The following is a 13,634-nucleotide window of genomic DNA, read 5'->3' as shown; positions in this document are numbered from 1 at the left end:
TGACTTCTGCTCAGACAATGTAAAACCTCACCGTCCTGCAAAATGACATGTCAGGAGGAGGTGGAATGTATGTGTTCCAGTTTCAAATCGCAACATCTCTCAGAAATAATGCTATAATCCCTTTAGACTATAAACACTTTGGGGCCCTGAGTGTCTTTATCTTTGTTTCGTCTACAGTACTAAGAAAGTACATTGACAGCGTGAAATAAAAAATTATAACACAACAAAACAGCAGATCCAACCAGTCATGAGATCACTGCACTAATTAGAAAGTATTTAAGAGGTAAAATGATCTGGTCTGGACTTAGTGGGATGCTCTTATACTTTTTTAAAAAGCAAATTAGATTGTGACATGCTGTTTCAGTTTTTATAGCTGGAAGGTAATTATGGTTGCAAGAAGCAATCCTGGAGGGACTAGCAGATACGGATGAGTTCATCTTGTTCAGTGAGCTGACCGGTATGTTTGACCAACAAAATCAAATCCAAAGTAAATAGGAATTGAAGTGGGGTGGGGGAGGGCAGAGCAATATGTGGCCTTGGGTTGATGAGAAATGTTTGACTAACCCTCTAATATTAATTAGCAACATTTAGCATGTTACACACTCTGAAAGGAGAACTGAAAAACTATAAGGACAAATACTGCTTTGATTGGTGCAGTGCAGTGATGGGGAACAAGTGTGTGTGTGTGTGTGTGTGTGTGTGTGTGTGTGTGTGTTTATTTGTAGGGTTGGGAGGTTAAGGAGGGATGCTTATAGAAAGACTAAAGATGGCTTCTTTAAAAGTTTTAGTCCCCACAGAGAGGATTATCATCAGAGGTCCTGATCATTTACATCTCCTATTTACTTCAACTTGCAGATGCTCAGCACCTTTGAAAAGCAGGTCCTAAAGGGACAGATTTCCAAAGGTATTTAGGTGCCTAAAGATGCAGATAGGCACCCAGTGGATATTTAAGAAGTGTACAGCAATGGGAGTTAGGTGCCTAGGCAGTTTCAATAGAGATACTTATAAAAGCTACAGTAAAATGAGCCAACATTTTAACCCACTTATCAAAGCACTTGCCATTCTCTTTTGAAAGCATGTGTAACAATAAATGTTGAGCAAAATTGACTAACCTGAATCCAGAATATTTTGATACATATATGTTTTAATAAATGCAAAAGTTTAGACCCAGTTAGATTTGCCAGTTAGTTTTATTTATTTATTTATTTTATCTTTTCCTCATAGGATCTCCAGGCATAGGAACTGGAGATGGAGGTTTGGGATGAGGGTGGGTGGAGGAGGAGAATAGTAAATAACAGAAGATACTCTTGCATTGCAACAGCAGAGTGGGGATTCCCCCCTCCTCCACACAGGAAAGGTGGCACCTGCTGTAGCACATTTTTCTATTCAAAACTAATTTCAGAACTGCACAGCAGAGAAAGAGGGTGCAGGAAGTCCCCTAGGGAGAGCAGTTTATTGTAAAAACCTATTCAAAGCAGCCTGCTAGTAATTGGGGTGCTGGTAAAATGCAGCAGGGTTGTTCAGTGAGCTGTAAATCTATTTCCTCTCCACTGGGGAAAAGAAACCCACATGTCAAACATTAAACATGCAAGAACAAAAGCATCTAGGGAAGTGCTACAGCCATTCTCTGTCTCACTTGCACTGGTACTGTCCCCACATTTTAATATTTTTAAAGAAGAAGAATTGTTTGTAGAATGTAAAATTATTGCTGGCAGGCAGCTTCTAGGGAATTACAAGAAAACTGAACTTTGACACACTCTCATTTTGAGCTAGTGACACATGGTAATAGTGAGAGTGGTTACACCGGTCACTCTCTTGAAATCTCCTCCTTCAGTCATATGGTATGTTGTGGTATCAGCTGTGATTCAAGGGGTGTGTAGTCATGACTGTACATTGTAAATAGCTGTATTTATGCTGGCGATATCCGTACATGTAAAACTTGTGGTCGTAACTAAGTGATAACAGGTAGCTAAATGATACTTGCCTGCTTGTATATGGCTGAATGTTTTACTTCAGTTCAGGGAGCTCTAGTTGTGAATTTTTGCACGTTTTTTGTTTCAAATGTGCTTTTTGTTCCAGGGCACATTGTTTCTGCCAGTTGATTGCCTTATTGTGGGAGTAAGGAATATTGGTGGCAATATGGATGAGAGAGAGTACCTAGGAAGGCACATGATACATTTTAAAGTGAAACTCTCTGTTCAGCTTTTAAACCATGTATTCTACTGTGCATGTGGCTGCTGCTTCTGATTTACTGAATGCTAACACCGAAAATAAATATACCCGATTCTCTTCCTTTGTCATACTTCAACATTGGTTGAGGGAAGTGAAGGAGCAATGTTTGATACTGAAAACCCTCACCCTTTGTTTTTATAAACTGGTTTACAACATGCTTCAGCCACAGCTAGGTTGGCCAGGGAAACTGTTGGAACCTTGCTATGTTGAAAACCTGTGTGGATAACACAATTGAACTGTAGTTTAAATAATGTCTGGAGCATTTTACATCTGTATTTTTTGTTTTAATGTATTTTGTCCGGTTAAAATGTAGATCTTAAGATGGTTAAAAGTTTTCTGATGGAACATTTTTCTATAGTAAAATTCTGTCTTACAAAAATCAAAGCAATCTGTAGGAGCAAACAGATTTTGTCTAAATTTTTTACAAGAAATTATCAAAATATTTAATTGCTATAAGGTTGAAATATTTCACTTAGACAATCGTTTTGACTCTTATATTGTGTAATATTATAATTTATGTGATAAGTCTAAACTATAAAGTTGAAATGAAACATTTTTGATAAGGTCAAAACAAAATGATTTGGAATGTCTCATTTCATGAAAAATTATGCTGTTTCTACTTTCTTTATTTGGGACAAAACAAAATTTACAAATCTCAGAATTTCCTATGGGGTGGGAATTCTGTTCTTGACTAGCTCTACTTGTACCTTAAGATACAGTGGGAGCTTGTGGTAGACTGTAGAAAACTTTCGAGAGCCTGTCTACACTTGAGAGAGAACCATATTAAAGGAATAAGCTTAATTTTGGTTCATGCTAATATGACTTGCATGCTGTTTGCCTGGCCAGTGCAGAGGGTGAATAACCATATTCTACAAATGGTGTTTAAAGAGTCTAGAAAAAAGTTTTTATCCTGATATCTAAGAGCATTTTGACTGGTCTAATTAAGCTATGATAACAAGGACAAGGTTTAAATGATCATTTATCTTTAATGTGGGTCCTTAGAGCCTTTTTGTTGGGAGAGCTTTAATAATACCTTGCATATGACTCGTTTCCCCCTCCTCCCCCCAAAGAAATGTGGACTTGTATATTTAGAAATGCAAATACTACTTTGTATGCAAAAAGATCACGTGATGTTATACTAGAGGACAAAGTTAATTTTATTTTGCTTGACTTCAGCGGTTTCTGTGTTCTCAACATCTTTCTGATGAGCTCAGTGATCTGCTTTGCATGCCTGAGGACATAAAACTGAAAACAAGCTTTCTTTATTTCTCAACCCTCAATAGTGGCTTTCTGTCTAAATAAGTTGTGATTTTTTTTTTTTGACAGGTAGGTGGAATAAGGGAGAGAGGCACATAACTCTGCATGAATGATTGGAAGAAAACTCAGCTGTGATTTTATTGTTTTGCTGTGAAGGTGATAATGAGGATAATAACTGCTGCCTTATTATCATTTTGCTTGTGTCAGAGTAAGCTGAAATGCCCAGTTTGTGGCATATGAAATTTGTGTTGGTTTATGTGCCAGAAACACAACTTCTGGTTTTTGTTTTTTTGTTTCTTTTTTTGTTTAAAGAAATTCTCTTGTTCTGCTTTATACATCTAGAAAATCAAAGAACATTTTTTTCTAATAGTTTAAAGTTGAGGTGAGGAAGATACATATTTTTCATACTGCTCTAAATCCTGGAAAAGCAGAGTGAAGTGCATTTGTCTTAAGCTTTTATCTTTTATTTACAAGGATACTTTCATTTTATCTATGGTGACTGTCCTGATAATTGATGTTATGTAATATTCACTCTCCCCCTCTAAAATAAATCCTAATTCTGATTGAGTAATATTTGCATATGTATTTCTTAGCTGCATTGACACACCAGATGCACAGTGGTAGCTGTCTCCGCCTGCTAATCCTGTAATAACATTCTGGTGACCAAATTCAATGGCTCTGCCTGAGCCTTGAAACAGCTGATTGCTGACTAGGGAAGAAAAAAAAAATCCAGCGAATCTCATTGCAGCTCTCTGCTGCATCCCTATCCCACAATCCCTTGCACAGTTTGCTGCAGTCTTTCAACACAGGCTGAGTGAGAGAAAGATATGCTAAATAAAGATTGATTGGTTTGAATCCTGAAGGGGTCTCCCACTTGTTAATGACCCAGGGAGGAAAAAAAATTCATGATGACTTCACTGGGCCTTCTCTTATTTCTTCCATTTTTCTTTACACCTGTCCTCTACGTGGCATGGAGCATTACCACCTAGAGCAAAAAATATGCTGTGCCTCTAATAATGACCGTGCTGTGGTAGGGATTCTTAAACCGTTTCATTCTTGAGGCTCTTAAAGTTGAAATGTTAATAGAATAATGTTTTGTTCGTCTGGATTTCTGAGGAACTGCAGCTCCATCCTCGAAAGGATTTTATACTCCGCACTGCACTGATTAAGCTATTTATCTACAAAGATGGGTAGGTCTGAAATGTTCAAGTTTGCTCAATATTTTGCCTGGTGGCTACTACTCTTTCTGTTCTGGCACCCTGTTAGTTCATTATGATGCTGCATGCTGTAGTAAATAAAGATGCTTGCTCTATATTTTAAACAGTGGCACCAAACTTGGTTACAAGAGTGGGAGAGTAAGGAATGCAAAAATGAGCTTTTATACTAGTGTACTAGGTTTCTGTATGTTGATGATGAGGATAATGTACTTTGTATTTTGACCTTATGTGTTCTGAGACCAACTAATTTTGGAACTGCTGCTGTAACTAGATTAAATTAATCATTTTATTCCTCAGCAGGCAGGCATAGTATCCGGTTAATGGAAGTTTACCCCCGTCTACTGCTATCTCTGAAGCAGCATTATTTAGATCCCCCATCCTTTCCTACAGAACTCAATGCCTGTGAGGTCCGTTGCCAACGTTGCCATTGGAAACCTAGTCATTCATAACACATGAATAGACCCTCTAGGATCTGTAAATCATTGATAACTTGCAGACAAGTGAACAGCAAATGATTTGGTTTGTTCTGACAGTCTTTCAGTCAGTCTAGTTGCAGTTCTGGCTGGGTGGAGTTCTTTGATTGCACTGTCTGCAAGGAGGGAGAGTGTTGCCCTTTTATGAAAAAGAACTATAACATTTCATAAGCAATTATATATTTTCTATTTTTTTTGACAATCATAGAACTTCATAGATAGTCCCCTTATGCTTCTGTAACAGGAATTTAACTAAGGCTCAAATTCTAAATGTGAGAGTATTTAAATATTACAACAGTTTACCAAGCGTCAGGATGGATTCTCCAGCACTGACCATTTTTAAAATGAAGATTGAATTTTTCTAAAAGATACGATCTAGGAAATATTTAGGGTACGTTCTGTGGCCTGCGTTATACAGGAGGCCAGACTAGACGATCTCAGTGGACTCTTTTGGTCTTGGAACCCATGAATCTATGAAAAATCTGAAAGCTGATTTTTAAAAAAAATCTCTAGGAAAAATGTTATTCTTATTAAACTGGGCAGGTTTTTTTGAATAAGTCTTCTCAAATGTCTTTTATAGAACCCTAATGGTTTTATCCCTATGAAATTCTACTGGGAGTTCTTTTCCATAAGGGTGGGGCTGCATGCTGACATTTCTTGCTGAATTAGTATACCCTTATTAGAGTTGGGATTTTTTACACTGTTCTACAGAGCTGAAATTTTCCTTTTTGTACTTTAAAGGATATTTTGAGTGAAAATTGATAAATATTTCCAAACAGAAGGATAAAAGAAAGGGACAGAATACATTTCCAGCTGCCGTGAAAATGACAATCCTTGAGCACTGGATGGGTAACAAAGAATACTCGTTTCTCTGAGCTCTTATTCTGGAAATGGTTTAGCTTGCCTGAGTTGGGTTTCCAAGGTGGCTCTTCTCATAAGATCAGAGGGTGGGGTTTTTGATGTATTTTTCATGTGATAGTCCACATTTCTTCTTAAAACGTATAGATCTAGCACTACAGATCTCTCTTCTCCCTCTCCCCCCACTCCCATATAATATATATAAATAAATAAATCACTGATGGCAGTTCTTATTCCACCTGGTTGAGAAGCTAAATTAGAGTACCATTAACATGTAGCCATGTCATAGTCTCGGGATATTAGAGAGACTAGGTGGATGAGATATCTTCTATTGGACCAACTTCTGTCGGTGAAAGACAAGCTTTTGAGCCACACAGAGCTCTTCTTCGACAGAGCTGAAGACATTACCTCACCTACCTTCTCTAATGCCATTAATAGACAGAGGAAAAGAAGATTCCTATGTTCTGTAAAACAAAGCAGTAGTTTGTTTCCCCCAAATGTTAGCCAAATGGCTTTTCTGCAGTGAATATATTTGGAAGTTTAATTTTTAATTTAAACCACATTAATGGAGTTCAAGAAGTTTTGGCTAAATGTGATGATCAAAAGATGGTGGTGTATAATAAAATGCTTTCCTTTAAAAATATTGTTGTTCTTAAAAATTAGTTATTATGGCTAGTTCCCTAATTAAAACAGCCCTGAAATGTAGGTTAACATTTTGAAGTGCTGCTGCTGCAATAAATCAGAATAAAATCTGTCTTCAACAATTTCTAGGAGGGTTATTTAAGACCTGCTGCTCTTACTTAAACAAGTAGTCCTTAGTTACATGATTATTCCTTTAGCAGTCAATGGGTAAAATCCCGCCTTGGCATAACTCCATTGATTTAGCAGAATTACTTTCGGGATGAATTTGGCTCAGTGGAATACTTGCACTAGTAAGCATTGCAGGATCAAATGTTTAATCCCCAATCCTGTAAACACTGACAAATAGTTTCATCAGAATAATTTAATCTGTATGTATAAAATTTCACACACAAGTGTTTGCAGGATCAATGCCTAAGATTGCAATTTGTTGAGCTATTTCAGTCTGCCTATATGAAGTGGCAGGTGCTCTTTCTCTTTTTTTAAAAAAAACTCTTACAGAGTGAGGACACACACCTGTTTTGTTTAATCAGAAATAACTTTTCAGCATGTATACCCCTTGATGATATATCAGTGTGGGTTTTTTTTTTTTTTTTTTCCTGAAATCCATGTGTCCCTAGCATCTGTTTGACAGGGGCTGGGAAGGGGTGACGGGATGGATCACTTGATGATTGCCTGTTCTGTTCATTCCCTCTGACGCACCTGGCATTGTCCACTGTCAGAAGACAGGATACTGGGCTAGACAGACCATTGGTCTTACCCCGTATGGCCATTTTTATGTTCATAGTCTTTGTCTCCTAAAAGTATACTGGGGGAGGGGAGAGGAGAAGGGGAGAGAGAACCAGCAAAACAGCCTTCCATAAAAATAAAATCCCTAACCAGACCAAATTCTGCCCTAGGTTATGCCTTTGAAAAGCCACTCATTTCAGTATGGTCAGACAAAGTGATAGGTTGTAGTCCAAGCCTGCTGTTTTAGACAAAATGTGTATTTTCAAACTCTTGTCCGTGGTTTCTTTGGATGATTAATATCTTAAACCTAAAGTGGAGAGGATGAGATCTGTATAAGATACTCGATTTACAATGAGATTTGGAACTGTAATTGATCAGGATGAAGCTAGACAGATGAAAGGTCTTTTTGAATGCATAGCCTTAATTATTTATAGCCAGTTAAACATTTTAACCGTAAAGATGCTGCAGGCCTTAATGAGCCAAAATTCCCATTGAAATGGTGAGAATTTTACCTGAGTAATAACTGCTATAATGGACTTGAGGACTTTTTTTTTTTTTTTTTTTTTTTTTTTCCCTCTTATGAATTTCATTTACTGTGGAAAAATGCTCTTTATGATAGCGACATGAGTGATTGAGCATGTTACTTTTTTATACTTGACAGCCACATAAACCTTTGTAATCTATTTTGTGCTCAGTTTGAAAAACTTGCTTTTTGGTGAATGTAGGCAGTCTTTCTTGCAATCATATCTCTGAAACCCCCTATGCCCCCAGCCCAGTGGACTGGTGCATATTAAATATCTGTTTAATACACTGTTTCTGATCTCACTTTCAGAATCTGGTTAGTTTAGCTGCTGAGTGTGGTTTTTTTTTTTTGGAAGCCATTTTTTTAACTCAAGCTTTTTAGGTGTAACAGGATCTCCTAATCAACAGTGTGCACACCCATGCACCTGGCGTGACTTCACTTATACAATTAAATGCATTTATATTGTTATGGAGAAAATGGAAAAAGAACAGTGAAAATAAAGGGATAAATTATTAAATCATATGCAACATTTTTTGGTTCATGTATAAATGTATTTTGAGAATACTGTTACCATTAATGCTAGAACTGAAATAATAAAAAACAAGGTAAACCAGTTCCCCCTCTAAACATATCAATTTCTTGTTATTTCTTCAGTTCACAACTGCTTAATGTTTTAATTGTGAATAATTTTATGACACTTTTTGCTCATTGCGGTGATCCCCAGAGGGCTCTAGCTTCCTAGAAAAAGCTGGTGCAGCATGTCCATAGCTATCACTACTATTCTAATTAATCACACACACACTAGAAAAACAAACCAGCAAAACATACTAATGTAACTAGATACACAACTCAGAGCATGCAAGCTGGGTTCAGCTCCATTAGGTTTATGTGCTTTGCTTTTGTAATTGTTGTTACACATGCTATATTCAATAACAGACCAGACCTTACAATTATTACAAAATATCATGAACAAACTTTGTGTAATTCCATTGGCTTCTGAATTCATGTGACCGTCATCACAGACAAATGGATATTGTTAAAATGAATATCAAATGCACATGAAAGCAACATTTCTGCAAGAAGTTTTCTAACTCAAGAATATCTTTAGTGCAAGAATAGTGCTGAGTTTATTGGTTATAAGGAAGATAAATGATTGCTTCTGACTTCATGCAACACTTTTTTTGTATCTGCAGTGGTAGCTTGTTATGCTAGCATTTCCTAATACATTTTAACATGTAGTTTTCAATTCCTTTTGTTCAATGCTGCTGCTTTTTTCTTCCCCACATTTTCTCTCCTCAACTATTATCTGCTTTATGAAGTTTTGTCTATCATTTCTGTATTATTCCACTGACTGGAGACAGGTTTTTCTCCTCATGATCCTGTTTTGTGGCCATTGTCCTGGGAAAGCAGGAATTCCAAGTCTGCTTCTGATCCCTATTTCCTGAGACAAAACAAAAGAACTATTTTTTTTGTTTAATATTATTTTTGCCATGTGGGGGTGCCATGAGCAGACGCCAGTCACAGAAATGTGGGCAATGCCCATGTCTTCATGTTGGGGATATTCTGTTTCGTACAGCTATTCTTTAACTGTACTTCCTGGATCTTCTTCCTCCCTCTCTGCCAACTGCCCCTGATGGCACTTCCAGTATGATGGGCAGGATGATGTGTTTATCTCTGTTAGTTTTGGGTCTCCTAGCTATCTAGGCTCTTTTACTGAACCTATTCGTGTTGTAGCTGAGCACCTTCTTCTCCTCCTTAGCAGTCAATTGGTTCTGAAGATGACACTTTTCCCTTCCAGAAATCAAACGTGCCACATCTTTGGCATTCTCTGCACGGGCAGGGAAATGTTGTTAGGCGACTCATTTTAAAACTTGATTTATGTTAAATCCATTTGGCTGGCTAGTGCAGTCCAAACATAAGAATTCCACAGAGTGTGTTCCACACTCTAGAAAATGGTTGTTTGTGAAATTGGTATGAAGCCATCTTTAACAAGGGCCATATTTTAAAAATGGTTCTAGTGCCAGGGTAGATAGATTCTTAGACATGAATCATAAAGCATGGAAGAATTGGCCATGGCTGTAGCAGAAGCAGTCCTGTAACTCTTACAATGCAGCTGCAACATGCTTCTCTAGAGCACCCACCGAGACACAGGTTTTTATTATTTATAGCGTGATAGAAATGGCTGACCATTTCCAGGCTGTAGGTGGTGATATGGCATTTTAGAAGCTTCATTCTGTCATTTTGATCTAAATGGAAATATTGCCCTCTAAATCAGGATGAAGTATATTGGTGAACTGGATGTTGAAATCGGTATTTCAGGCTGATTAAAACTTTCTCCACCACTCTTTGTTTCAGCAGTGTGCAGGGTAGAAGGGAACGGGACGCATATGTCAGTGGTCTAGGATGGCCAGTGAAGGCTCCAACATCCCAAGTCCTGTGGTGCGTCAGATTGACAAACAGTTTCTGATTTGCAGCATATGCCTGGAACGTTACAAGAATCCCAAAGTACTTCCCTGTCTGCACACTTTCTGTGAGAGGTAAGAGCTGTTTTCCCTATTTGCGGTTCATGGTTTTTCTCTCCTAGCTACCACAGTGTATATCCAGAAACCTACAATTACCTTTAACCAACAATATACCTTCTCTCTGTCTAAATCATCTTGAAACATGATCCTAAATTAAAGATTAGGGAGGTGAACTGGCATTATTCATATACAGCAGTAAGCAGGAGACAGTAACAGAACATCTGCAATCCCAGATTTTTTTAAAAAATGAATGATTTTACATTTCTCCCCCTCTTTCTCTCCACCCTCCCCTTCTGCTTTTCCTTGTTAAAAGAGCAGTGACCAAGCTTAGTTATTGCTCTATAACTTAGGGTATGTCTGCACTTAAAAAACAGGTGTGTTCTTAATGTGGGTTAGCTAATCAGCGTTGGCTAACTTGGGTTAAAATAGCAGAGGAGACATGGCACCTTGGGTTAGCAGCTTTAGTTCAAGTCTTCAGGGCAGCCTTTAGCTCTCTAAATCAAGCTGAAATACCTGCATGTAAAAGGCTTCTGGTTATAAAGGCAAAGAAATATTCATGAAGGAATCTTACAGAAACTTCAGAGATGCAATGGGCCTGATTCTATATTTTCAATGGCTTTACAGTGATGAGTAAGTTCATGGAGTTTCTTGATTCTCACTGGAATGAGAAGAGAATCAAGTCCATGGTATTTTAAAATCCATTGTCCTTTTCATTCACTGTGGTTCTATAAGATGTTGTTTCTAAATGACAAATATATTGGCAGGGGAATGCCCTTTGCATGTAATAGTACTGAAGGTTCTGTATCTCCTAGACTGCCATAGATTTTAGAGACCTTTAAAGTCTGATTCCAATCTCATTTATATCACTGTAAATTAGAAGTAAATCAATAAAGCTAATAAATGGAGTTACACCAACATAAAAATAGTGTGAGATCAGACTCAAGCTCTTAGATTATCAGTGTCAATTTTATATTGATTAGTCAATTATCAGAAGCAATAGAAAGTTGTTGACTACTCAACAGAGAAATAATTATCCCATTCTTTAATGTTCAAGTTTTAGATATGCCATATTTAAAATATTAATTATTTGTAATTTACGATAATTCTTTCACAGTTTAGGTAATAGCTTGGTATATAAAAATTTTCTTTTAGAAAGGAAATCTGAAAATATATCTGATTTTCATTTTGCTCTGTTGGCTGTCTCCAGTGTACCAAACAATATTTTAAAAGTATATTTTCCACCAAATTGTGGAGAGAAGAAAAAGTGTTTGTGGAAAAGTCAGTTTAAAAATACAGGTTAGAGTCCTTTATTTGACCTAGGAGACTTAACTTGTGGTAGACTTTCTTGTTCTACATACAGAGCTTTTGGTGAATTAAAGTCAAATGGTACTTCATGAGAATATATAGTTCAGGTGTCAAAAATCACTTTCTAGCTAGATTTGCAGTGGGTATTACCAATAACACTGCAGTAATATACTTTCAGGTTTGTATGGGTGAAGAGCAAAATGGTTTCTGTCAACTAACGGTTACTTTCCACAGTGAATCAAATGAAATGGCTTAGGTACTTTGTAGAAGGCACATAGCATGAAATCCTGGCTTCATAGGAGTCAATGTCAAAGCTCTTATTGGTTTCAATGGGAACATGATTAGGCCCTAAGGTATTCAAACCAAAGATTAAAATTAAAAAAGGAGAATTGTATGGGAAAGACAGTAGCTAGCCAATAGATTTTAATTAGAGAGACACAAATACATCATGAAGGAGCTTATATTTGTCATATCATATCTGATCAGAATTTGGGTCCATCAAATCCAGTCTCCTGTATCCAGTTGTAACTAATGGTTGATGTCTGAAGAAAGTGTAAAACCTTCATGATGGTGTCAGCATATTGATGTGTGTATGAATAGGATGTAGGGGTTGGAGGAAAGATTAGAGAAGAAATTCCTTCCTGACCCTCATGATGGTCCGCTTTCACCATTGCTATTCAAACTACAACTGTTGTTGGTTAAAAATTTTTTTTTTTTTTTTTTTTTTAAAATAAAGAATCATAATACCTTCTAAGACATTTTTCGTTTTGATGCTACACTCTGTTTTCAATCTTTCCTCACAACAGGTGCTTGCAGAATTACATTCCAGCCCACAGTTTAACCCTTTCTTGCCCAGTGTGCCGCCAGACCTCCATTCTGCCAGAGAAAGGGGTTTCTGCACTCCAGAACAACTTCTTTATCACTAACCTGATGGATGTCCTGCAGCGAACGCCAGACAACAGCATTGAAGAGTCCTCCATCTTGGAGACTGTCACAGCTGTTGCTGCAGGAAAACCACTCTCCTGCCCCAACCATGATGGAAATGTAAGTGAAATGACTTCAGGTAATGCATAATAAACTAATCTCCCTAGCTTGTAATGATGATTTTTCAGAGAGCACAGATAATGAGAACCACAGCAGTTCTTGCTCTCTGATATCCCTCTTAACAAGGATAAGAAACTTGTTTTAAATGAACAATACTAGAACAGATTTCCTATTCATTAATATATTGGGTTAAAGCATCTTCTAATATTTAGGATATTCTTTTCTTACTGCTCAGCTCAGTTGGTATTGTCTCTATACTTGGTTACCTGCTAGTTTTCCAGAGCACAGTAAAAATACTGTCTAATTTACGGGGCCTGTTGTGACTATGTCCCCTTTCTGGTTTCTCTGATGCTCCCTCTTTCAGGTGTTAGGCCTTGTGCCTTTACCTATCCTGGCGCAGAGTTCTGCAAATCCCCCACTCTTAGGTTGGGCCCTGGGATACAGTACCCGGTACACCAACCCACAAGTGTTTGCAGAAAAGTGGCTTATCTTGAGCCATTCTGTTTTCTTTCTTCTTGTTTTTCCTTACAGCCCCCTATTAAAATATTTTTGAAAAATTCATTCAGAAAACATTCCAATAAGCATGTCAATCCACAGTTTTCATAAATTATTACAGAGCAGTTCTGATTCTGCCACACAGTCATATAATTTCCAAATGTTTCACTGAAGCTGGTTTAGAACGTGAATGTTCCAACTCTTATTAACTCAGCCCTTTTATGCAACATAAAAAGTAAGCCAAGTTCAAACCTTATCCCTGTTTTGCTGTAAGAGGAGTGCTATGTTTGTCAATAAGCCAAGAAATTTGTGCCAAAATTTCAAGGCAATTTTTTTAGGA

General features: G+C 37.3%; 1 protein-coding gene across 7 annotated transcripts in view; it reads left to right on the top strand.

Moving 5' to 3' along the window:
• The window catches only part of TRIM2 (tripartite motif containing 2), a 116,134-nt gene that overhangs the window by 53,967 nt on the left and 48,533 nt on the right, over positions 1-13,634 (top strand). For 5 of the 7 annotated variants that reach the window (XM_067551876.1, XM_067551877.1, XM_067551872.1 and 2 more), the window contains exons 2-3: positions 10,284-10,465; positions 12,562-12,799. In XM_067551876.1, coding sequence (XP_067407977.1) covers positions 10,332-10,465; positions 12,562-12,799 — 372 coding nt within the window. In that variant the 5' untranslated portion in view covers positions 10,284-10,331. The remainder of the gene's footprint in view (positions 1-10,283; positions 10,466-12,561; positions 12,800-13,634) is intronic. The other 2 variants (XM_067551874.1, XM_067551878.1) reach the window with 1 other exon arrangement.

This window comes from Emydura macquarii, unplaced genomic scaffold (genome assembly GCF_026122565.2).
Source record: "Emydura macquarii macquarii isolate MOO-44397 ecotype Brisbane River unplaced genomic scaffold, CSIRO-AGI_Emac_v2 contig_1363, whole genome shotgun sequence".
Taxonomy (NCBI): domain Eukaryota; kingdom Metazoa; phylum Chordata; order Testudines; family Chelidae; genus Emydura; species Emydura macquarii.
This window is presented reverse-complemented; position numbering and strand designations above follow the sequence as displayed.